We start from the raw sequence: 27,073 nt of genomic DNA, 5'->3' as shown, positions 1-27,073 counted from the left end.
ATGCTACATAAAGTTAATTTAGATGATAAACAGACAAAGACATCTAGCTTGTATACTTATCACCAGAAAACCGAAACCGATTGAGCGTCATCTGAAATATCGGTGACAGACATTCAAGCAGTATATTTTTGTTTTGCAGTTTTCAGTGAATCCTTTGGACATTCCCACACTACATGTAAACTGTTTGAGTACAGATTTTAAAAATGTTGAGTACAAAAGAGAGAGCAGGGGGGGAAAAAAGAGAAAGAAACAGGCACACATTCGTTCCAAATATTGTATATACACACAGGCACAGTGCTGTGCAAAAACTATGCTTTGATGAAGTGTGTACTGTTAGAATAAACAGAAATACAGCGGTCAGTGTTGGATTGGTTCAGTTCCACCAGCACTTCCCCTGACTAGCTTTAATAAAGGACTGATTAGATACAGGTATTAGATGTAACTAACTGTAAGAACAGCATTGGGACTGGTTAAACAGCTCTTATTTAATCACAATATACTGTTTCCTTGTTTACATACTGCACTTAGTCTTTCTAAAGGCACGCCGGTGGCGTTCGGTTCCAGTTGTACTAAGCTGGGTGGGTGGGTGTTCGTTGTGCTTGTGTAAATAGATGAGTGACTTCCACTGGGATGCTGTGTGTTCCGTTTTCTCTCAGAACAGGGAGCTGTGTGTGTGTGTGTGTGTGTGTGAGAGAGAGTGTGTGTGTGTGTGTATGAATGCATGCATACATGCATGTTTGCTGGCAGGTGCCTGAGGACCCAGCCAGACACACTGATTGGCCTTCTGAGATCACTCTTCCTGTCCAACTTCACAGATCTGTAATTAGTGCCAGTGTTCTCCCAGCCACCCCCTCCATCTCACACACATACACTCTAAATACAGCTCTGATTTCAGAAGATGCCAAGTGCTTCTTCTTATTGACACTGTAATTGCTAGCACTTCCTCCGTTAAAGGAAACGCATGTAGTAAACTAATTCTTTCCTTGATGCTGTTCAGTTTCTGTGGAGTGGAGGCTGTTACATGCAAGTGTGTTTAAGCCCCCCCCCTCTGCTTGACAGAGTGGGGAACATCTGTGGATATTAGGACTCTTTAATATTTCATACAACAAAATGAAATGAATTCTGTAGACTCTTGGGTTTCCCTGGCACGAGTATCCCCCGAGGAGCTGGGGTTGGCCCTCAGAGCAGGAACTCTGCTACTGACTGTGCCAGTCTTGCCCTAGACTAGACCCAGACCAATGTATGGTTTGATCAATATTGAGCTTCAGTGGATTTTTTTGGTGGAAATCCTGCTGATAAAACAAAGATATGGCCTCTTTATATGCTGTTTACCAAAGCCATAGAAATGGGATAATGTTTCTAAAGGGGTGAGTTTTTTTTAAATAGAGCTGCAAAAAAGTGATGTGATTCCTGAATTGATTACTTGGATAATGATCAGATCACATTTTATAAGTGACAATTAGGCAAACATAACCTAACTAAGCTAATAACACACAGAGTTACACTGCTCATGTCTTTTACTGAAACATCCACAGCGGACCTTTCTTAAGAAAAACAGACACCTGTAAAATCCACATTTCCAATCTCATCTCCTTATTTGCTGCACCTTTTGCCAATCAGCACCTGGAGAGGTCGCAAACACAGAGATTCACTTACTTTTTCTAGCCTGCACTGTGGATGTTTACCTATATTTTCTGTAACTGTAAATATTAGTATTTTAAAAAAAAAACTTTGTAAATATCTTTGTATATTTTAAAATATGTATTATATACATGTACTTTATATATTATATAATATGTCTATTATAAATCTGACATTTTTATTGGTCAGTAAAACATTGCTTAGCTAAAATTCCTGGAGTATTTTATCATATAATATCCTAACCTAATATCCTAACATTCTAAATGTAATTGGTTATCAGAATTTTCAGTTCTTAAAATCACTATCCAGGGATATTGTGCAACTTGAGCTCTAGCACTACAGCACAGCGTGAAGCTCTCTGCGGTTCTTATTTTAATCAGTACAAAATAGGAAACGTGCATCACCAGGATTCCAAAAATGTTTATGAAGTAAAATTAAACGTTCACTGGTAAAATGTGTGTTTATATGAAGTAAAAGGTTTGGTGTTTAACTAGGTGTTGACAGCCAGTTAACAGGTTACTCCAGCAACATTCCTCAGCGGTGTACATTCACTTCACTTTTACTACACACATATAATTTCCCCATAAAAATGTGTTAAAATAAAAATTGTTACAGCAAACATTTAATCCAGGCTACAAATATTCACAAGATCCGGTTGGTGTGGATTCCTGCTTTTTTCAGTAATGCATATCAAAGTGTTTTGAATGCTAAAGTTGCCTCTTGTGCAAAACGTTAAAGGCTGCTAAACAAGGCCTATAAATGAACTACAGACTCCTCAAAAACATACATTTTAATCAACTAAATCTTACTTCTACACATATTTGTTAGCCAGCCATTATGAATCACATCATGAATCAAAGCAGAGTGTGCCATTACGTCTCTACGTAATACAGAAAGATATTACTGCACACGCTCTCTCAAACCCTAAAAGCGTAAAAACCTGCAAAGTGTAACCAGCCCCCTCACACACTCTGCACCAACCCATCCCTTGGGGGTCCCAGGTGTGGCTTTGTTAATCAGGTTTAATGTGGGCTGCCATGCCCCCCCTCCTGCTTGTCTCACTCCAGTGCTCTTCTGACAGCTCTGGCATAGGGGGCATACACATGCGCACAGACAGACACACACACATACTCTCTAAGACACATGCACACACAAGAACACACCTGCTCCCATCCAGCGCACCGAATGCTGCATGGGTAACTGTTTACTTTGTCTGCCAATTATTTAAACAAACTCTGGATGACAGTTCCATTTCTGCTCCCATCTGCCCTGACCCTGTAACAGGGCAGCACTGTCCCCTGTGAACGCCCAGTGGAGTTGGAAAAGCCCATCATTATACACAGGACCAGTGCACAGAGGAAGACCATTTTGTTTACTGACTGTGCCATACTTACACTGACAGCAAGTGAGACAGGTGAAATACACTGTCTGTTAAAAGTTAGAGGACATTATGTCTGGGTGGCATTTGATTTTTGTCCTGCACATACACTCTGCACCTCAAGCGGCGTTCGGATTAAGCAGACAGAACAATTGCTGTCTAAATGGAAAATATCTTAAACCCAATAGTGCAACTCTACCTCCAACTTTGTCTACTGTACTTATTTGCTTAGTGTCACAGACCTTTATTTGTAGAACACTGTGTAACACTAACAAAGCCCAACACAGTCTATCGCAGATGGTAGATGAAAAAAGGCTAAATGGCTTAATGATACACTCAAACCTAGAGATGTAAAAAAACCAACCAAAAAAAAAAGCAATCATATGAACATACTTTATACATCAAAAATAAAGCATAAATGGCTTCAATGCATGTCAATGCTTGTTCAGAAACTACAGCACTACATTGAACAACAATGGAAGCTGAGGCAGCATTTTGGATCTGCAGCTCCAGCAGTATTACTGCCACTTCCTTTTGACACATCTCATGTGTTACTTTAGCCATCAAAATCAACTTTGCATCACAACTACTTGAACACATGGCTTTAAATTGCATAGGTGCTGGTGTCTACACTCTTAAAAATAAAGTCTAACAAAGGTTTTTTGAGCAAAGCCATCTTTGTAAAAAAGACGCAAGTGTGAAAAAACATTTGCTACATTGGCTCTTTTACAAACAGAATTCTTTACGGAACAAAAAGTGATTCTATGACATTTTACAAAGCCCTTTCTAGCATTTAGTTTCTTTTAACAATTTAAAACATCCGGCTTTTAAAAATGTTCATCAGAAGGCTATATGTTTATCAGGTGTGTTTGATGCTTATAATTACTGTATAAATGTTGTACAAATTTCTAACACTGAAAGATTAGTTTTTCTATTCTATTTCATTCCATTTCTCACACCAACTAGAAACAGGTAAGGATGCACATGAACCATGGATTAATCAACAAAGTTTAACCAGAACAGTGTGAAATAGAGTTTAACTGCTGCTGTTTTTTATAACAGTAATAATTCCCTCAATCTAGATTCAGAGCTGCAGTGTAAACATACAGACTGAGTGACTGTCTGTCACATGAACAGAGCGTGTGGATAAAACCGGTACAGAGACAGAAGGCATCATTCTGGTGCGAGAGCAGAGAGTAGAGATATGTCTGAGGAATGGAATTTAATATGGACATGGGCGGAGTAAAAAAAGGAGGAATCTTTAAGCAAGTCAACCCAGAGATGTTCTAAATATGGAGACGGGCCACTGGTTAAAACATGAATAGAAGCTCTTGTATTGTCAACATGACTGTTTATGAGTAGAGTAAGACCCACCCTTCAACAAAAAGAGCCAATAAGCTTGGCGGTTACTTTGTGAGTGGAGGAGTGTTGGCGATATTGTGGCTCCAGCCAAGTTGCATCAAAATAGAAGTCATTAATACAAACTTGGCAACAACACAAAATACTTCCAGACTCAAAGCTAAAATCAGTGTCTCACATTTGTCTTCCTTTCTGCTGATTCAAATAATATGGGAAAATGATTAAGGGATAGCTGATTTAGTATTGCTATGAGTAATTAGTATTGATTTAGTAACTGCTCCTTTTTCTCCTTGCTTTTAAATTCTGACAGGAAAAATGTATTGAAGTTTCATTTATTGTTTATATTTGCAGGGCATTTCATTAAAAAAGTGAATTTTTAAATATGTTATTTATCTTTATTGTCTTCAATGTAAGTCAACAAAAGCATAAAACCTCAAGCTAAATTTAAAAGCTGATAAAGAGTTACTTTGTAATTTAGTGATTTATAATTCAAATAATTGTTTATTCATTTTAATGATCAACAGATTATTCAACTATCAAAATAGGTGTTTGTTGCAGTCTTATGGCACAGTGAAGTATCATGATAATAAACTGATGTCAAATTGCCCACCTGTGTTGTTTTCTACCCATTTTTAAACTGATCTCCAGCGTTGTCACATCTCAACGTTTGGACGAGAACACTAACTGCTCAGATCTGTCTACAATCCCCAGCTGACCCTTAAATTGGCAACTACATCCTTCCCACTGCACTGAAAACACAACTAATTTCACTCTCCTAGACCTTTGGCTACGGATGGCTGACAGCACCGCTGGGGCCTACACAGGTCTTAGAGGTCAGAGTGTGTGTGTGTGTGTGTGTGTGTGTGTGTGTGTGTGTGTGCGCGCATTTGTCTAACCTGAGCCTCTTCTTTAGCTGCAGACTGTCATGGATGATCCTTTTCACAAACTCCAGCTCACCTCCTTCAGCCATGATCTCCGTCACTCCCCCAGTGTTGATTGAGCTAGGTGGGGGTCTTCGGGAGTTCCGGGAGTTCACCCCCTAATAAGATGAGCAAAACACAGCCAGAGGATGGGCATGATTATCACATAGCCCATAGAGTGAATGCAATTCTGGACTGATCATTTTGATGAGGTGAGAAGTACATAATCAGTTATTATATGGAAAGGGGAGCAGTAGGTTTGATAGTGGTAACTGTGCCTGTGTTTAGATTGGAAAAGTAGTAGACAGACATGCAATAAGCCCCAGAAATCCAAACCCAACCTGATGACCTTGGGGTGATCAATATGGGAAAATGTTTAATTATACAATACATAAAAGAAAGAACCATGTTTGTAGTAGTGATTGGTGAAGCCTAAAGAACCTTCTATAGCTTCTAAAGAAAAGGTTTTTCACACGTATACACCTCCATTATAAACATGATTCGTTATGGAACTAAAAGTGGCTATTCTATGGCATCACTCACAAAACCATTTAAACAAGCAGCTTACACTAAAAGAAAATGGCTTGAGGGCCTTAATGCTCAAATCTAACCTGAACAGCACAGGACTAAGTGATCTGAGAATGCAGGGCACTACCTTAGCCTCTAATTGGTTGGCGAAGAAAGGAGGATTACACATGCAGAAGTCATAGACAATAGACTCCTCCTTTAATGCATCCATCAGCAAGGTCTTCTGGGGCACCTTCACCACTGCAACACACACACGGCACAGTGGTCAAATTGCACACAAAGGAGGATCAAATTCCACATAAAACACTCAGCACTGGATTAACACACACACACACACACACACACACACCTTTAATGAGGTCTGCCATGTTGTTCTGTTCAACGTTCTTGGTGGCGTAATTATAACAGATGTCATCCACTTCTGTGGCGAGAAAGTACCAGCCATTCATTGACGCTCCCAGCAGGGGGTAGATACAGGAGGCACCAGTACCTGCGTGCACACACACATAAACACACAAACAAACACAAAGGGACAAAGAGATTACACACTTGCCCTGCCCAGGTCTGGCAACATGGTTATCTCTCACTCTGAGATATTAATGTTATTACATACACAGTACTTCTTTCAAATGTAACTACAACACTGTACAAGAGCACTTTATACAACAGTGTGGGTCAGCCTTAAATATACACACCATGTCTTCTATATACCTCTGTTATTACAGTAGAAACCTAAAAAGTATTAACAGAAATATTTACCACACAAATACAACAAAGTGAATGAACTTTAAGCCTTACAGGAGTAGCTTTTTCTATCATTATATATTATAGTAAATATGGTATCCTATATTTTACTGAGAAGTCTGGATTCGAAGTGGGCAATATTAGACAAAACTTCACGGTGCAATTTTATTATTATTATAATAATAAAATATATATAACTTTGTTAAATTAGGTACTGGCAATTAACCCACCTCTTTGTAACTCCCTCTTGCACTAGCAATGCTCCCGACACTAGCCGGGCAAAGACTCTCCTCTAACACATGCAAAACCAGCTGCCGCCTCTTTTTAAAACTGTTCTGATGCGGCAGCGCCAGACAGCCAGCGAGTTCCAAACTCTTCCGCACCAGCTAACAGACAACAAACAATTGCTTAAAAGTCATGACGGGAGAGAGCGCCATCTACCCATCCGGAGAGAGCAAAGCCAATTGTGCTCTCTCAGACTCCAGCAGTTGATGGCAAAGCGCCATGGCTTAGGATATGAACTTGCGACTTCCAGGGCCATAGTGGTAGCGTATTAGACCGCTGAGCCACTGAAAACCATTGTTTACAGGAAATGGAAAAATGGTGGTAATTATGTGTTTTTTTTTGTGCTGGTATTTAGCTGCATAATGATACTACAGCAATTAAGCATAGACCTTAGGACATACAACCGGTAAACCATTCACTACTGGTCAGAGTACTTAAATATGTAAAACAGACAAGCCAAGTGTTTGCCGGACCTTCACTGGTTGCATGTTCACCAACATCGAACACAGAAATCCACTTAAAAAAACTTGACAAACATTTGCTTTTTCATCAGAAATATTTCAGATTATAAATCTTAAGTATTTAGTTTGATTATTATTTAGTGTTTCATTTATTATTTATACATTATTATTTCAAAGGACTACAATTTTCCTTTTAAAACTATTTAAATATTGACTAATTCCTTTTGTTAATTTGGTTTAATTTGAGTTATGTTTGAAATGAAGGTTGATCAAAAAAATAAAATGGGCTATAAGAGCTTATTTTAACAAAAATGTGCTGCTGTCTGTCTCAATATTTCACAAATGTGCCTGTAATTAAAATAGCAATGCCTGTTTTACTGTTGTTGTTTTTTTACGCTAACAAAAATGTTTCCATATGGGAAAATAAAAATTAACTATTTAACAGCTGAATCTTCATATTGAATGGGCAAATCTGGTTCGACTGATGATTTTTGTAGAGGTACAGCTACACTACATATACAAATGTATTAAGCTGCAAACTTAATCCAAAGTGAGTGATCACACTGTCTGTGCTCAGTGGACGTGAGTCAGCGTGATGACCTGAACTGTCAGAGCTGGCCAAACAGAGTGACGGATCACATCTGTAATGCAATAAAGTGGAGGCAGGCCAGCTCTGCTCATCTATTATCTAGTCACCCACGCATCAAGCTGCTCCTCCCTGACTGACTAACAGACAAACAGGGCCTTGTGGAGACCAAAAGGCCAGTGCTAAGCAGATAGCCCATGCTTATTCATCACACGTGTGACAGTAAAACTGCAAAACAGGTCCCAAACTCTTTAATGGGGGAGCTAACTTGATAACAGAGCCTTTACTTAATAACAGATGCACTGTGATAAGAAAGACAAACAGAGGAACAGCTGTGTAAGGATTTGAGCTGGTTCCCCGGAGAAATAAAAAAAAAAAGAAGCAGCGCAGATAGAGGGGTATCCTGACGACGGAGGATTCACAGAGAGGAAGATCTGGAAGAGCTTCGTTTTTCCCAGATTTGAAGTGCCAGCGTTGCCAGCACAATCCAACTCTCCACCAGCTGTCTGCCTCGCAGTAAATCCACCAGCCGCTCCGCCATGCTCATATCCAACAGCTGGAGGGCTAGATAGGGGCTTTAGCCTGAACCTGGAACATGTATTGCTGCAGTATAGAAATAGCACCATTTTCTGTTTACCCTAAAGTACACTCCATCAGCCAAGACATGTCTGTCTGAAGTTGGCTTCCTTCCTTTCCTCCGGAGCTACAATCACACACTTGCTTCAAACCACACTGAATTAATTAAGCTGTAGCAGACTGACGATGTGTTTTTTGACGGTGCTTGGCATACCATTATCTATAAGAACTGACAAAAAGATGAACTTTTGGACCAAGAACTTTGGGCTGAAGTTTTCCCACAAGGTAAGACGAAGCACTCAGTATCACTCATGGCACTGCCACCATGGCCCCGGGGTTGCAAATTCGAATTCTGAGCCATGTCGTTTTGTCATCAGAATCCAAGAGAGCACAATAGGCCGCACCCTCGCTCCTCATCACTCTGGAGTTGGAGCTGTGGAGCTGGCGCTTTCCTCCAAGCATGTCAGCCTGCCAGCAATGCTGCTATGGTGGCAATTTGAAAAGAGGTGGTGACTTCGCCTTGTATCAGAGGAGACATGTGTCAAGTCCTTACTGCTAGGACCGGGAGCATTGCTAGTGCTAGGGGAAGTTATGGATGAGTGGTTTAATTGGCAGTACCGAACTGAAAGAAAAAGGGAAAACATTTACAAATATTGACAAAAACTGACGCAAGCAAAGTCAACCAATCCCGCACTTGCTTTAAACCACACTGAATTAAATCTTTGGTTCTCATTTGTGAACTTGTGGAGGTCAGGGCCAACAACAGGCTAACAGTGATTTGAGGAGGCTAATAATTGATAGGTAGAAGAGTAAAGTAGACTGAAAAACCAGGGTTAATCCAGGACACAATCCATTAAATGCAGGAGACAGGATACGAGACACCACTAACTACGATTAGTTTGGTTCAGATATTGTATTTCATGCTGTGTGTACCGATGTCGATGCCCCTGCGAGGGCTGCCTTGACCCCCGGTCAGGTCCTCCACCCAGTGGATGTAGTTGAGGCGTAGCGGGACGGTGGGGATGAGGCGCTCCAGGGGAATCTCTATAGTCAGACCAAAATCCTCTTTCAGCAGAGTGCAGGTCAGAGCACGGACCGCCTCGGGGTCTTTAAAGTTCAACCTGTAGGGGGAAGATACAGAGCGAGAGCAGGAGAGAGGGGAATGCAAGAGGGAAAGAAAAACAAAAACAAAGTAAGAGTGAATGAAAGCAATGGAGAGTGGGCACGAGAGAGAGAGAGAGAGAGAGAGAGAGAGAGAGAGAGAGAGAGAGAGAGGTGAGAAAAGGGAAGGCAAAAGAGAGAGAGAGATGCAAAGTAAGAGTAAATGAAAGCGAGGCAGACAGGGCGTGTACAAGAGCAAAAGAAAAAGTGAAAGCAAGAGAGGGAGCGCGAAAGAAAAATAGATGATGTGAGAAAGGGGAAGGCAAGAAAGATGGAGAGAGACGCGAAGAGCGAAGGAAAGCATGGGAGAAAGGGGGTCAGGAAGGGAAAAGCAAGAGAGAGAGAGGAGCAAAGTAGGAGCGAAAAAGCAATGGAGATGGCACGCGAGTGCAGGGTGAAAAAGCAAAAGCAAATGGTGAGGGGGCGGGAGAGACGTGAGCGAGGGGAAAGCAAGAAAGTGAGAGGAAGAAAGTAAGAATGAATGGGAAGAATGAATGCAAGGGAGAGAGGGTGTGCGAGAGCAAGGGAAAGAGCGAATATTGGGAGAGGGAGAGAAAAAAAGATGAGAGAGAGAGACAGAGACATAAGACAGAATAAGAGAAAGAGAGAAGAGTCAATAATGGACTATTACATTATGCTCATCAGAGAAACATGGGGTGAGTGGGCTTTCAGTTCATTAGTGCTGATCACCAGGACGTCCACAGTGATAGAGAGACACAAGAGGCCCACAGCTCTCCATTTACACCCCCTCCCTAACGGCACAAATGCACGCATTATCAACACCAGGAGCTCCCCTGTTTACACCCATTCCCCAGAGTTTAATGCATTCTGCAGCACTGAGAGCACGTGCAGAGCGCAGAGAGAAAACGCGGAGAGATAGGTGTAATTAAGTCGTCTAGATTCACACCTTCCAAAGATGTAATTAGACGCTTTCTAGCGAGGAAGGGTGTCTGGCACCTCTTAAAGAGAGGGGGTCTTTATGTGTATGACTATTTCGGAATGAGACACGGGAACCATGTCTCGGCGTGTAGAACGCCGCTGTGCTGTTGAGCTGGCAGCCTGCAACATGCCCTCAGAGGCACCTGCAGAGAGGAGTTTATCACCACAGTTCTCACTCACTCAGAGCTGGAGGAGTACTAAGAGTGAGTGAGTGTGTGAGTGTGTGTATGTGCGCTTTCCACATACACCCCCTGAGCTCTACTCAAATCAACAGAAGGCTGGGTGCAGTAGTGGTGGTGGTGGTGGTGGTGGTGTAGCGGGTGCGAGGGATTGGTGGAGTATATTTGAAGATGATGTGAAGAGGGTGGCAAAAATGATGGAAACATCACTAGCACACGCAGACAGAAAAATACACAACAGTTCATGCTTTTTAGTAATTTATTAATTTCAATAATAGGCTAAATTGTAGCTATTGTGTTTCCAGAACATTATGACTGCCTGTCTTAAATGTTGTTCACCCAGTAGATAGCACCAAAGCATTTTGAAGCAGGTTCTTAACAGGGTCCATATTTTATATTTTACTTGTGTATAATTTCCTTTGAGGTACATAATATTATAAGTACATATAATATTTGTATGAATTTGCCCTCTCAAAATGCCTATAATTCCCTTCTATAGGGTGTTTCTCTGTTGCAGATATAAGATAAATGTTCTGACTTCAGTGGGAATGGGTGGTGCTAAACTGTGGTAGGTGGAATTAGGTGGAGACATGCAAAAGAGCTGGTGCTCCGGACAACAGCAAATTCTAAATGGGCTGTTTGGCCAGCTTAGAGCGTTTTCACACCTGCACATTTTAACCCAGTTGAATCGAACCCTGGTTTGATAGGTGTAAACACAGTAATCACACTCAGATACGGACAAAAACAACTGCAATGAGGGCCTTCATGAAGGTGATCTTTGTCTAGTCCAAAACTAATTCTGGAGTGCTTTATTTGTGGGGAGATTGTGATCTGACCTCAATCCAAACCAATTATTAGGTGTACTTCGCAAGTCTGAGCTAAACTGCTCCCATATACAGGTGTTCACATGGTATACTGCCCAGATCTTGTCCACAAAGATGTTAATGTATGTTTCAAACTGATGTCCATATGACTGCAGGACCCAGGGTTTCCCAGCAGAACATCGCCAAGAGCGCCAGACTCCCTCCACCGTCTTCACAAAGATGCAATACAAACACAACACTCCACAGATCAGGCTGCCATCCTCCAGTTCCAATTTTCACATGTACTTTGTCTATTGTCTGGCTGGGCACTCGGACTGGTCTGAGTCTAAGCAGACTCCTATGTAGCAGGCTGCTGTGCATTGTGTGTTGGCATATTCCTGTGGTTAGCATTATTAAAATTATGTGAGTCCTGTCACCACTTCCTAATTGCTTCCACCCTGCTGTCTGACCATTTCTTCCATATCAAACATATCAACTATGAGAAATCAATCACATACCGTCTAACATATGTCCCAGATCTTGACATGCACTGCTGTTATGAGAAAATCAATGTTAGTCATCACTTCATCTGTAAGTGGTCATCATGTTTTGGCTCATCTAAGCATGTGCTACACTTTCTAAGTGGATGAAGAGGACTTTTGCCAGCTATTAAATAACAGTTAAATTCTAAGAAGATGAAAACTGAATGATGACATGTTCCAGTTCCACACTAAAGTGATTCTTCTGTCTTCACAGAAAAATTCACAGAAGGCTAAATGTGTGAAGACAGGCAGGAAAAGCTACCTCAGGAAAGAGGAATCGAGACTTACGAGTCAAAGTTCACTGACTGGAGCACATAAACAGGAAAATAAACAGACTAAAAATGACCACAGAATTCAATTTAGGCCTCCTGCACTCAGCTGAAATCGGAGGAATGCATCACATTAGTCTTACAAAGGATGATATTCCTGAAAGGGCTTGGAAATTATTTAATAAAACAAGCCAAACAAACAGCGTAAAAAACCCATAAAAATAATTTAAACCCTGTACAGAAAGCAAACTTAAAATGAAAAAAAGTGTCCTCCAAATTTCAGAGTTGCATTTTAAAAATAAAACTTGAAATAAAATGGATTAAAAATATTAAATAAAAAAATTAGAAGTTTTGGGACACGCGCTCATTCTATGTTTCTTCAGAAATTAAGGGATAAAAGCTTTCTACTAGATTTAAGTGCATTGCAGAAGAAAGTTGGTGAGGCAAGGATGTTGGATGATCACCACCCCACCTCATCTCAAAAGTACTGGGAAGAGCACTATCATTCCAGCGAGAACAGTTCCACTTACATACCCCTCTAGAGTGTTTTATTCTATAGGCAGTATTTCTCTACAGGAACTCGACAAGCTGTGTGTATGTGCGTAATTGCACATCTGTGTCAGCAATGGATGCATTTGGAGCATACAGAGTATAATAATTTTTTTTTTTGCAAAATTCTGCATCCATGCTCGAGGTCCACCCATCATTTGACCTGTGATTTGCTATATATGAATCATATGATCTGATCAGTTCTCAGGATCGGCCAAGTGAAGATAAATATGAAAATTGGCTGATATACAAAGCCGATCAATCTTTCCACATCTAGACATTTGGCTCTCAAGGCACAAGGTTTATATACCGTAATGGGTTTGTTCATATGATTCATTCAAGTGATGCACAACAGCTTTGGTGTATATTTTCACCGCAGCTCTGCGTCCAGACTGAGGAATTATTACTGTTAAAACCAACAGTGGCAGCAAAGCTGTATTCCACACTTATGGTTAAACTTTTACATTTGCAGATTCGAATTAGTAAGAAAAGAGAGAAATTTGACTAATGCTCCTTTAATAAGGGCCTTGTCTCTCAAAAAAGGAAAATAATTTTTTTATGGAAGCCAATGTAACAAGATTTGAAGTCATTCTGTTGGTTAAGTCGTCATGAAAAAATACAAAAATAAATAAATGCCAGATTCACGTTATGCCAAACAGTGAAAAACAGTAATAATGGAATTATGAGATTTTCGCAAGACAGCAACAATATAATATATATGTATATTGATTTATAGGGCATTAATATGCCCACTTCTTCTACAGAGGCCTACGGACAGAGATTCCCCACTTCAGTGAGAACACCATATATGGAGACAGAGGTCATGCTCGTTTGAGTCTGCCCTTACCCACAATCCAGTGCAGCAGATATGAAATATAAGATGAATTGCAGTGCCATAATGCAGTTATATCAGAGTGCTGATAGCACAGTCTGACTCTCAGAGGACCGGAGCTGGGAAAGGCCACAGATAAGCAAGATAACATACACACACACACACACACACACACGCACATGCACACATAGTGCTGCCCCTGTCCAAACACCTAACAGTGAGTGGATGATTTCACATTTAGGAAAACACTTCTCGGTCAGTGTGAACAATTGCAATAGTGATACGCTTTCACTCATCCTTTATTCAGTTTCAATTAATAAACAGCAATCTGTTCAAGAGAGACGGCCACATTAGCTCTAATTAATCTAATATTTAAACCAGGTCTATTAATCTGCATACGTGACCTTGAGGGTGACAGTAGTATTAAATATGAATCAGGTTGTCATAGATGGTTCCCATGGTAACTGGGATAAGTGGGTCACCTACACTGAACAGAAAACTGGAGGAAAAAGGGACGAAACAAAGAAATGAAAACACTGAAGGAGACAGACGTGCTGCACACTGTGAGCCGGGCACAGGATAAAGAGAGGGTTCAACAGGACGCTGGAACATGACAGACAAAACAAGCCTCCTGTAACGCACTACTGACCCAGTGTGGTCAGGCCACCGTTGCTGCCCTTGTGTTAGTGGGCCAGGTCATGATCAATATTCTGAGGAGCCGGTTGCTGAGAGCCGGACTTCTATTTTTAGCCTCTGATGAGGAGAGGGAGACGAAGTGGGCTGCCGTCGCCACAGCGATTGCTCGCCTCCCAGCAGAATGTGTGTCAGTGTGTGAGAGGAGGGAGCTGCTGATGTGCGGTGCTGACTGGAGCGATGACTGCATGCGTTTTCTGAGAGTGTACACTGGTGTCATGGCTGCTGAAGGGCGGGACTGCACAGAGGCTGGAGTCTCAGAGGATGCAGAGGCAAGGTGGACTCAGCGGTTCACAGCAACAGTGTACAATTTACAATACATTAATCGCTACTGCCATAGCGGCTTTGGCGAAACGGATATTGCTAACCAATCAGATTTGTTCTTCCTTCTAATGAGTGCATTCAGCTATTTTTACATTGCGCTCATTGTTGACATAGATGTGAAAAGGAACAAAGGCACAGTGCCAATATGTTCATGTTTATCTGCTACAGAGATTCCTATTCTATTGGCAGTACTTCGCTACAGGGACTAGACAACCTGAATGCATTCATTAGAAGGGATGTCCACAAACTTTTGGACATGTAGGGTAATATTCTATCCATATTGTGTAGTTGTGGCTCACACTGCTAACCCTGCGCTGCTCGCCTCACTGCGCGCAACCACCCCCCACCCCGCAGGGAGAAGCGTAGCACCGCCTTCTTACGATAAAGCAACTTTTGGAGGAAAATCACAAATCTGCCAATATTAGCTCAGGGAAAACTAACTGCTGGAACTAGACACTGGAGATGGAAATCCAGTTTAGAGGAGGAAAAGGAGATGGAGAATGGGCTGATTTGTCACTGAAACATATGGAGATGGGTGGAGCTACACATCATACTGCAACCAGCCAGCAGAGACACAAGAGCTGTGGTGGCTTTACTTTTAAGAGACACTGCCCTGCCCATGCTGTTTTGTTTACACTTACTGGTCCTTTCTACCCAAGAATAATGTTATGGTGGCCAAACGTTTAGTGCATCCTGACTTTTTTTTCTTCAATGCTTTATTTAAATAAGCCAGAAATCAGGCAGACATTGTGTTTTGCACATATCTTCTACATATTGTGTAGTTGTGGCTCACACTGCTAACCCTGCGCTGCTCGCCTCACTGCGCGCAACCACCCCCCACCCCGCAGGGACAGGAGGACGAGGGTGCAGGAGAGAGACTTCCTCTCGGTGAGGCGCGCATGGAGAGATGAGGGAAGAGCATCAAACACCTCAGGTCAGCACTGCCGTGGTTAGAGACTAGCGAGCGCAAACTAGGTGAGAAAGACACATGGTGTGGGGGATGGGTGGAGTGTGAATGAGAAAGCAATGAGAAAAGAAGAAGTGCGCACACACATGCATGCATATGAATGCTGGCATCTTAGCGAAAATTAAAAGTATTCAATTACTGGGAACTCATGCAACACCAATTAGCACTCTGCAAACTGCACATCTAAAATACACAGAACCAGAGAAAATGCAGGTTGACTGGGACTAATAGGTTTGGGAGAATGTAGTTTCTGAAAATGATTTATAGACTACAGTTTAAGTATATTTGAGATTACTTAACAGAGCACCGTTTGAGGCAGTGTGTGGGGAGTTAGAAGTGCAGGCCTTAGCTAAATTAGCTTCCAATGTAAGACTATAGAAGCAAATTGCTAACATGTCTTTAATAATCAACTCCATCGATACAGTATTGCAATACATATCACAAAGCTTTGACATAATGGTATTTTCTTATATCCCTTATAGAAACTGTAAAATATGCAGATTTTTGTTGCCCCCCGTTGCTTATCTGCATGGACATCGTGGTTCCATTCCCTTCTGTTCTATAGAAACGGAGCCAAAACTGTCCGTCATGTTGTCAGATTGGCAATCAGAGTCTGCGCAGTAGAGACCCCTTCTCCTAGACCGGGTGTCTTAGAATGCCCTTTTTGAGTTTACAGTGCAGAAGCGCAGCAGATTTCCCCCCTGTTTACACAGTAAAAGTGCAGTTCATGGATTTTATACCGCTCTATTTGCTGCTGAGATGAACCAAAGCTACTGTGATCCAGTTACTAGCCAAAACTCCCAAGTCGCTGCTGTGAGATAGTCAGCAGGCACCGGTGACGGTTAAAAGAAGAAGGGGAAAAAAGCAATAATGTTTTGAACGAGTTCTGGCTGAGACCTAATACTAATAGTACAAATTAGTTGACTGGCTAACAGCTAATTAGATCACACTGGCCATTTTACACGAACATCAGACTTGCAGGAAAACCTCGTACAGAGTGCACACCACCATAAACACCATATGATAAATAATACAATGATTAGCTAGTTGCCTGACAGCTCACAGCTACTCCATGTAATGAACAGAAAGGTTCTGCAAGGCGATCTCTTCCAGCCAAGGCGGTCAATCACTTTATTCCTAAGTGTAGCCCCGCCTTCTTACGATAAAGCAACTTTTGGGGGACAATCACAAATGTGCCAATATTAGCTCAGGGAAAATTAACTGTTGAACCTAGACACTGAAGATGGAAATCCAGTTTAGAGGAGGAAAAGGAGATGGAGAATGGGCTGATTTGTCACTGAAACATATGGAGATGGGTGGAGCTACACATCATACTGCAACCAGCCAGCAGAGACACAAGAGCTGTGGTGGCTTTACTTTTAAGGGACATTGCCCTGCCCATGCTGTTTTGTTTACAGTTACTGGTCCTTTCTACCCAAGAACAATGTTATGGTGGCCAAACGTTTGGTGCATCCCGACTTATTTTTTTCCAATGCTTTATTTAAATAAGCCAGAAATCAGGCAGACATTGTGTTTTGCACAATGTTTTTCTTTTATATTGGAAAGAAAGATGCTAAAATAGCTGTTATTTATGCTTTAAATGTTGTTATAGAGCTATAATTATGAATTCCATCCATGTTTTTTATTTTAGTACAGAATCACTTGGTACCGAACATTGCGATACTACACTTGGTATCGGTATAGAAATAAAAAATTGGGGTCTGTGCCAACCCTGCTGTGCCAACCCAAGAGAGAGAGAGAGAGAGAGAGAATTTCACTTTCAGCCCTGAACGGGCGGCTGTTGACTGAAAACAATAACACAACATGTCTCTGTACGTCGGCTTCAGGTCTTGTAAGGTCACCTTCTCGACCTACCGAGAGGCTCTTCGTGAGCAGTTTATTAATACTGCATACGTTCTCCAAACCTCAGAACAAAGACGTTCCGCTTCCTTTGGTCTGAGCATGGAAACTGAATATGTCAGTGTTTCCTGTAAGCCCTGAAATTACATCAGCCATCAGCTGTACGCCCAGCGCATCCCTAAACACACAAGATTCAACTTAACTTGACACTTCAAAAACCATCTGATCGGGGTTTTTCAGACTACTCTCACTGCTTGAAGGAGGGAAATTATATGCTATTAACTTCATGTGGAGAGAAGCCTGCAAGCAAATTACAGTCAGTAGTAACTGACGAGAGGGTGTTGCTGCCGCACCACCACAGTAATGCTAATGTTGGTGAGAGGTGAGTAACATGGCAAAAATGCATCAGGATGCTTGAAGAAGATACTTTCATGAACGTCCTAGAAGAAACCGCATCTCACAATCTTGCATGTTGTGGTACACAACTGTAGAATGTGTTACATCTGACAGGGTTTGATAGAACAAAAGAACTACCCATTAGCTATACCTATTAGCTATAGCTTGCAAGGTGGCAGAAGGGAGGCTCACAGTGTTTGTAATGGAGTTGCCATGTGGTCTGTGGATCGGCTAATCCAGCAGATGGTTTGCTGTTCGGCTTTGTTTTGCAGCAGCCAATGAGACAAACCACGTTCAGCAGGGCAATGTAACAGAGACCTCAGGGGTGGACCACTTAGCCAGGTACCTTAAGCTCAATACTGAGGATTGTCCAACAGGAATGTCCCTCAGCTCTTTTCTTACTGGAAAGGCTTTGGGACCAAGTGGCTTTGAGCAACGCCATCAAAGAACCACTTTCATTTCCCTATAGAACCATTTCTGCAATAGAGATGTGAGAGTGTAAAGAACCCATCAAAGGTCTAAAGAACCTTCACCAGATTAATAGAATCTTTACCAATTCAGAGCTACTTAATGTGACACTCATACTTTATTACAAACATGGTTCTTTAACAAACTGAAGGTGTCCTCGCTCAAAGAACCCTTTGCAGTGCCTTTATTTTTAAGTGTGTACAGTTTTTTTTTTAAGAAGGTAGAAACATGCTGTACTCTTTCCAGACTAATGACAACTGTTAGGGTTACAGAGGAGTGTCCTGTTGATGAATAGGTGTAAAGTTATTATGTGTAAAGTAATTTATTTTATTTTTATATAAATCACAACATTCCTGACTGTCAGTGATCAAAACTAGTCATCTGGATGCACCCTATCAGAGTAAGGTAAAGTAAAATAGCAGCTTCAAAATCATATTGATGCTCCACTGACCTGTAATAAGGAGTATGCATGCTGCTAACTGTACAGTGAAGCAGCCACAACAACGTTTCAGAGAATTGTCCAATCCTGTGGGACCCCAAGTCATATTCACATAAATTACTGTAAATATTACTCTACTACGCCAGTCCATATGATTCCTTCACTTTCAGTGTCTCACAGCACAAACTCCATTTCTCAACTGCCCTACGTAGTTCTCACGAGAGGGCTCATGCACGCTCTGCACATACACATTACGTAGCGCAGTAGCAGCTTTCTAACCTGAAGTGGCAATGATAGAGAGCATATTCTCCCCATTACAATTGTTTGGAAGCCGATTCTGAAGCAGTTTAAAAACAACTAATCAAATCCTTACATTCAACTACATGTGAATTTCAGTGATGGAGGTGAAATTCAAAGGAGATTTTTATAGATGTTTACATTTTTAAAAACACCATTTTTCCCCCTCATCTGTGTTTCATCCGAGCTCAAAACTTATCAGACAGCTAACTTATCTGTGTTTTAGGGACATGCTGTACTCACAAAGCAGCCCAGAGTTGACAAGGTAAGTGTTTTGCTTTCCTGGAATGTAAATGTAAGTGTAACCGGCAAAATTATGCCACCTCAGGAAGATGGCATCCACTGGAAAGTTGGGGAGCCCGCAGAGCAGATGAGAGCTGTGTGTAAAGCCCCTCATCTGCACATCTCATTTGTAAGTGAGCTGGGGCTGAACCCCGCAATTATCCCCCTCATTTGAGCTGAAAGCCCACGGTGGAGCGGCCCTCCTCAGCATCAATAATGCAGCTCGCGCTGGCAGCCGACCGCGGAGATTAATACTGCTCTTACTGCAGGCAGCAGAAAGCTACGGAAGCCTCCTTTCTCTCTATTTCCCGGCGAGAAAGCAGAATCGAACGTTAAATGTCACCCCAGCTGAATATTTAATGCTCCCCCAGAGCTTGTTGTCCAGGTCGCCGTCACGTTCGTGATGGACGCAGTCTCTCCGCTTTATACCTCCTAATCCCAGTCCTTTTTTTTTTTTTTTCCTGTGGCTGACATCTGTGCCCCAAACCTTCCCCCTTCTTTCTCACTTGCTTTCCACACCATCTCTCTGCTCCGGCTAAAGTATGGCGAGAAGGAAAAGAGAGCGAGGATTCGCTTCCTGCCTCCAAACCCCCACCCCAAAAGAAAACGCCATCTCTGCAGATTAACCCCAGTCTTCCAATGGCTGCTTGAGATACTTAGGCAAAATTTAAGGAAGCTTATCTAAGCGGCACAGCAAAGTCGGGAGCTGTTCAGTGAGAACAGAAGTGACTTTAAACTGGTAGGCTAATGATAGAGCACACATATGAAGGACTTATTAGTTGTGCAAATCCCCAAGCTTAACACTAACTTGTGGGAGTACATGGTGAAGTCCTGGTTGGGAAATGGATCAGTGCCATTTTTTTGGATTTGTTAGGAAAGAGTGTCTGGGAGAGTGAGTGATGAGTGATGTAATTTAAAGAGAAATCAAGAGGGGGAAAAAAAGCTCATACCACCCCGTAACATACTGTGATATACTGGAAAACATACTGGATTTTATGGCACGTTTTATAACCATCTTCATCCCGCATTTTATTTTTCCCATAAACTGTCTTTTTTTTTTATTTAATATTTGTGAGTAATCCAACATCCACTCTAAAGCCCCTGCTGGTTTTAAATATCTAAAAACATATTTTAAAAGATTTCACAGAATAAGTATTTACCACTGTTATATTCTACATATAATTATGATGATTTTCTTTTCCTATATTTTTATTGGTTGTTCGGATCAGCAATTTCAGTTAAATATATCTATAATTATTGCACACTTTCTGTAAATCCTATACACTTCATTTTACTTCTTAAATAGCACTGTGTTTGTCTACTATATGACATATTTAACTGAAACTGCTGATCCAAACAGCCAATGATACAGTCCCTCTGTACTTCATGACAATGGTCAAAACCCCATCTGTACCAAGAGCTCTTTGAGCTCCAAGTTTGGCTCGACTTCCCTTAAGATCCATGGAAGACAACCATCCAGGCTTTTTTTCTGTCCGGGCAGAGAAGTGGTGAAACGAACTTCCCCTGGGTGTCTGAACAGCACAGTCGCGCGCTGTCTTCAAGCGCAGGCTGAAGACCCACCTCTTCCAAGAGTACTTGGAGTGCAGAGTATTGACTTTTGTATTTTCTAGTATCTAGCTTTGGGTATCTTTCGGATCATAGTCTGTACAAAATACCTAAGGGTATTTTCTGAGTAAACAGCAAAGCAATTTTATAAATTGGTCTGGATAAGAGAGTCTGCTAGATGCCTTAAATGTAACTAAATATGAATGCAGTGTAATCGTAGTTAAATACTACGATTAAACTGCATTAAAAATGGCGAGCTGTGGCACACCCAGAACCGCAAGGAAGTGTCCGATCGCATCAGTAATGCTGCCACAGCTGTAAAAAAAACAAAAAGAAGCATATTGCTGCTGTCCAACGAAACATGTATCTCCATTTTTATCCGTTTGAAGTTTTCTCCATCCTTTGAACCCTGTAGCTACTTTGTACACTGTGTAAATAATTCTGGATGAACGGACAAATAGAAACGCTCCAAACTGACTTGGAATAAAATCTTTTTTCGTTTGCTGGTAATATTGGTCTCAGATCCTTCTTATTGGTAAAAGTCCTGCCAATTAAGCACCTGGAATTCATGCAGGTGTAATACAAGATTTGCGTGTGCCTCCATAAAGCATAAATGAAACATTTTCAAGTCCAATAACTTTTTTAATTGTGAGATGTAGATTCTATATTCAGTTCTATATTTTGTATGTTCACAATGTTGAGACCGCCAATTGTGCATTTCCCAGACTGATTTAATACATTTTTTTCAGTTCTGGCAGCACATGCTTCAAAAAAAACAAAAAAAAAACAAAAAAGGCCCACTGACTTTTAAACAGATTTTTTAAAAGCCCTCATTTGAACATGAGTGCATAAAACCCTGCACCCAGACCCCTCAAATACAGTAGCATGCACATTATACAAGATGGCCCTTGAAAAGCTCCAAGAGCTGTATGTCCAATAATTTTGAGGACACCTCATCTAATGAATGCATTCAGCTACATTAAGTTTGCACCACAGACGTGCAAATACACACACACACACACACACACACACACACACACACACACACACACACACACACACACACACACACACACACACACACACACACACACACACCTTGTCTAGGCCCCGTAGAGAAGTACTGCCAACACAATAGGAGCTGAAGCTCTCTGGAGCAGATATACATGAACCTACTGGCCCCATGCCTAATGCCAGGCGTGGACTCTGTAATGATGGTGCGCAATCCAATACTTTTAGGCTGATCTGAGAAGATGGGGATGAAATGGGGTGGTGATCATCCAATAACCTGACCTCACTAAAGCTCTTGTTAGCAGTAGAGACAGTTACTCCAACAAAAGCAGGATTTTTTTTTTGTATGAATATCCTGGTTTCAGAGGAAAGATATGAATGAGCAGGTGTGCTGATACCTTTGTCCATATGGTGTAATTTTACATTTACACTGTTTTAATTTTAGATTTTTAGATATGCAAACAAAGAAAAATGCAAACAAAGTTAAATGTTAGGTTAATTATTGATTACTGATTGATTATTTCAATATAATTGATGTAATCTTATTTCATACAATTTTAATCTTATTTTATACAAATCTACAGTTGCTAGGTGTTTGCACTGACCAACCGTTCTCTGAATCTCACAGGCACAGGCACATTCTGCAGCCAATATTGCTGGGCACGTCTTTAATTTTTAGTCTCACTGCCTCACTACGAATGATGTGACATGCTATCAGTTTGTTTTGTTATTTTTATCAGTTGCATAAATGTTCTTATTGTTCAGGCCCTATTGTTCAGTTACCTGTTATACACATGTACCAAGACAAACCCCTGCATGTGCACAAAAATACCTTACCCCAAATAGCACTCTGAGACAAAGAGACAAAGACAAGAGCCAGAAGACCTGTGTGGTGTGTGGTGGTGCTGTAACTCACACCTGTTAAGAATGCCTAGAAGATTTAAGCAGCTCATCTCTCGCCCACACATACACTGACACACACCCCCAACACCTGCTGCAGACTTCACTGAGCTGAATTCATCTGCATTTTCACAATGCTATTTTCTCCTGTACCAGACTGTCCCGACAAACCTGACAAAGAGACAGACAGCTGCGTACGCGTGTGGGCTAGTTCAAACAGGATAGCTACTGTACACACATACATACATACATACAGATATACACACACACACAGAGAAGAGGGTCTCAGCTGCTCGGAGTGGCAGCACTGCGACAACACCCTGCTTAAAGTCACAGAAGACATGTGAACACAGCCCAAATCACCTGAACAGGCTGCAGCAGGACTACAACCCCCACACAGGCAACCACACAGCCACAAAGCTGTCCATGGCCAAATCCACATAATCACAGTCCAGTGAAATAGTGCATGTAAAGCAGTAAACCAAAAACAAATATTAAATTTAACATGGCTGCCACTTCTGTTTGCAGCGAGGGACAGTTATAATTTTATAGATTATTTAACAATTTGGCATTGAGAATAATACTACTAGATAAGACCTAATTTCGCTCTAAACAGCTTTGAACTTGAATTCTTTGTGACATGGACTCCACAAGGTGTTGGAAATACTGCTTTGAGATTCTGGTCCATGTTCACATGACTGCAGAACTCAAACCCTGCATATTTCTCAGGTGCACTTCCATCCCGGTCTCTCCTATTCTGATCCAGTAAGTGGGAAGGTCACGGAAGAACACAGAACTCACGGTCATGTTCATGAAACCAGTTTGAGCCGACTTCTGCTTTGTGACGAGGTGAATAATTATGCTGGAAGTAGCCGTTAGAAGACGGGTAAATTGTGGTCACAAAGGGATGTACATGGTTAGCAACAATAATCGCATGCTGTGGCATTCAAGCGAAGATTGACTGGTTGACAAATGCCTGGGCGGTTGACAAAAGGCAGGTTGGGTCCCTGGATTTGAGGTGTTGGCCCAAAGTTGTGACCCTACCATTTATGTGCCTCTGCAGAAATCAAGATTCTTTAGACCAGACTGCGTTTTCCCAGTCTTCAACTGTCCAGGTCTGGCAAGCCTCTGCCCACTGCAGCCTCAGCTTTCTGTTCTTGACTGACAGCTTGGACTTGCTGTGCATTCTGAGACGCTGTTCTGATCACCGCAATTTTACAGGGTGGTAGACACTCTTTGTTAGCCTCTGCCATCAACGAGGCGTTTCTGTTCTCAGGACTGCTGCTCACCGTTCTCAGAAAGTCTAGAATTGCTGTGCTGAAAATCTTAGGCGATCAACATTTTCCTAGAAGAATAAAACCAGCTTGTGTGGCATCAAGAATCACGCCAGGCTCAAAATCTCCGAGATGACATTTTCTCCCTATTCTGATGGTTGATGTGAACATTTCTGGCTGTTTGGATAGTTGCAGGCCAATATTGTGAAAACTACTGACCATCAATGACACATAGTGCAGCAATAGTTTACAGCAGCCTTCAACAAGATCAGAACTGCATCAACTGAGCGCAGCAGTGTGATGGGTGAGAAGAGCACTGGCTGCCCTGCTAATTAGAGTGCAGTGCCAGGTAGCTGCAGGGCACTGTTTGAGCTTCCAAAACCATCATTATTAGGAATCAAAGGGAGAGGCCTGCAACGCGGGGCTCTTTTCATGCTGCAGCTTCAAAAAGAGCCTCCACAGCCGGACGTGACAGCGCAGCCGAGATTGAGGAAGCAGATAAAGAGAAAAAGACGGACAGAGAGGGCCAGTGAAAGAGGGAGGGAGGGAGCGCTGCAGAGCATGCACTCTCAGCTCAACCTCGCCAGGTTCCTAGATGTCAGCATAGATGAGATACTGAAAGCACATCTCCACAGTCCAGCTTCCTTTTTTCCCTCGGCTGTACACTCACACACACACTATCGCACCATCACGCATCTCTTTGTCCTGCTATAATGACCAGTCCTGCTGAGGCTATGTGACACAAACAGACAGGGGCTGAACTGTACCGTAAAATGAAGACACATTAGCAACAATCTGGCCAATCTGGTCCCAATTTATTAAGCTTTGTAGTCATCTTATTATGAACAGACCAATAAAAACTGTTACAAATCTTGTCCATTTTAGAATATTGTACCATTTTGCTGTGAAATTACCATTTTGGTAATACTAGGTTTGCTTACACTACTGATTAGTAACTGAATAATCTACTTACTATTAGCAATGTTATGGACACTGGCCAATGGGAAATGTATATCTGTAGGTTTTAGCAAATTCAAAGCTTCATTTAGTGTCAAAACATTGGATATTTGGAGGATTCAGAGAAATTTAATACTGCTTTCTATTTTAATAGTCATATAGTTGAATAATCTATCAATTATTGAAATCAAATTATGCATCACTCAGCTTTTAAATTAAGCTTGAGGTTTTATGCATTTGTTGATAAATATTGATACAATTTATATTTATAATGATTTTACTGCAAATATTAACAATAAATAAAGCTTCAATACCCTTTTCCTGTCAAAATTTACAACCAAAGATGTGCAAAATGGGGCATTAAAATATAACAAAACTAAATCAGCTTCCCATAATTTCTCAAATCAGCAAAAAATAATTCTGCTTGCCACTCACACACCAGAGTGAGGTCACTGCAGACGTGTGTCTGCGTTGCTTTGTAAGAGTTTTATCGCTCTGTTCATTTGACAGAAAGCTGCTAGGCCTGTATGTTTACACTGCAGCTCTGCATCTAGATTGAACAGTAGCAGTAAAACTCTATTCCATACAGTTCCTAGGTAACGTGTGAAACATGCGATGACATTGCCAACTAATCAGCTATTAAATTAAATGCCAACTAATTGCTGATTTTAGTCACGGCACTGGCCTTGATGCCCCAAAATTCACAAACCCAGCCCACTAAAGAAAGTCCCTGACAAAAGAAACTCTGCAGGTGACTGCAGGAACTAGTCATATTACAGAAAAAAAATAATGCATACAATAAAGGCATAAATGACATTTTTAATGGACCATTTCTTTCACCAAGTTATTGTGAGAGCCCTATTTGTATCACATGAGTACTGGGTTAACTAAATGCAGCCTTTATTTAGACTTTACAGTATGATAATTATGGGTGCTTCGTCCTCAGGCACTTATTGAAATTGTGAAAGGAGTTCTTTAGGCAACACATTCAAAACAACTGTATCATCAGGCAGCCATATTTACACCAAAACAGCACTGATGATGTTTATGATGCGCGATTTAATTGAGTGCCCTGACCAAAGTGTACACGAAGCATAACAAATCACAGGCATCTTCATTTCCAGTGTGATGTAACTGTACACTGCAACGCAGTAATTATGGTTAGCCAGTTTCCAATTACTACCAAAACACTTCTCAGAATAAATCACAATCATCGACTCTATCCTAACTCACTTTTCTGCACTTCAAACCATGCTGCTGTGGGCTCAGGTAGACACACACGCAGTAGGACAGGCCTGAATTTTCCTTTAAATTTCCAACTACCACCAAATCCCAACTCAGCCAAAGCGTGATGACAACCTGAGAGAGTGGGCTTTCTCCGAGCATAATGATCTGAGGGGACGCACAGCCCAGCCCACGCCATTCTGCATATTTTATATCTCTGTGTGGCCCAATTACCGCTTCTTCTCGTCCACTTTCAGGCCTGAGGTGGTGTGGCACGTGGGGCTTTAACCCCCCCGCACACCCGCCACTCGAAAGCTCAGCGGTGATGGTCCTTCACACAGATGAAGGAGGGGAATCTCACTGCGTTCAAAAAGAGGTCCGAGATATCGACTTCCACTCACACATCTTTAATCAGAGAAAGCTGTGTGTTTCTGCTGCCAAGACACACACACACCTTCACTAACAACCGGGGCTGAGTCTGTAAAAGAGATGAGAGGCAGAGAGAGAGGCAGAGGCAGAGAGAGAGAGAGAGAGGCAAAATAAATAGAGAGAAAGAGCGAGAGAGGTAGTGGCAGAGAGAACAAAGAGGTAGAGATAGAGGAACAGAGAGCGGTAGAGAGGGGACAAAATATCAAGGCAGAGAGAGAGAGCGTGCGCGAGAGC

At 41.7% G+C, this 27,073-nt stretch overlaps 1 protein-coding gene across 1 annotated transcript in view; it reads right to left on the bottom strand.

Annotated features, from left to right (window-relative positions):
- Window positions 1-27,073, bottom strand: part of mettl16 (methyltransferase 16, N6-methyladenosine) — a 42,082-nt gene that overhangs the window by 11,251 nt on the left and 3,758 nt on the right. Inside the window, exons 3-6 of the mRNA XM_072692006.1 lie at window positions 9,412-9,599; window positions 6,176-6,316; window positions 5,954-6,066; window positions 5,275-5,417 (exon numbers count right to left, since the gene is read on the bottom strand). Coding sequence (XP_072548107.1) covers window positions 5,275-5,417; window positions 5,954-6,066; window positions 6,176-6,316; window positions 9,412-9,599 — 585 coding nt within the window. The remainder of the gene's footprint in view (window positions 1-5,274; window positions 5,418-5,953; window positions 6,067-6,175; window positions 6,317-9,411; window positions 9,600-27,073) is intronic.

The sequence above is a fragment of the Salminus brasiliensis genome, chromosome 11, assembly GCF_030463535.1.
Source record: "Salminus brasiliensis chromosome 11, fSalBra1.hap2, whole genome shotgun sequence".
NCBI lineage: Eukaryota > Metazoa > Chordata > Actinopteri > Characiformes > Bryconidae > Salminus > Salminus brasiliensis.
The sequence above is the reverse complement of the archived record's forward strand: the minus strand, read 5'-3'. Positions and strand labels throughout refer to the sequence as shown.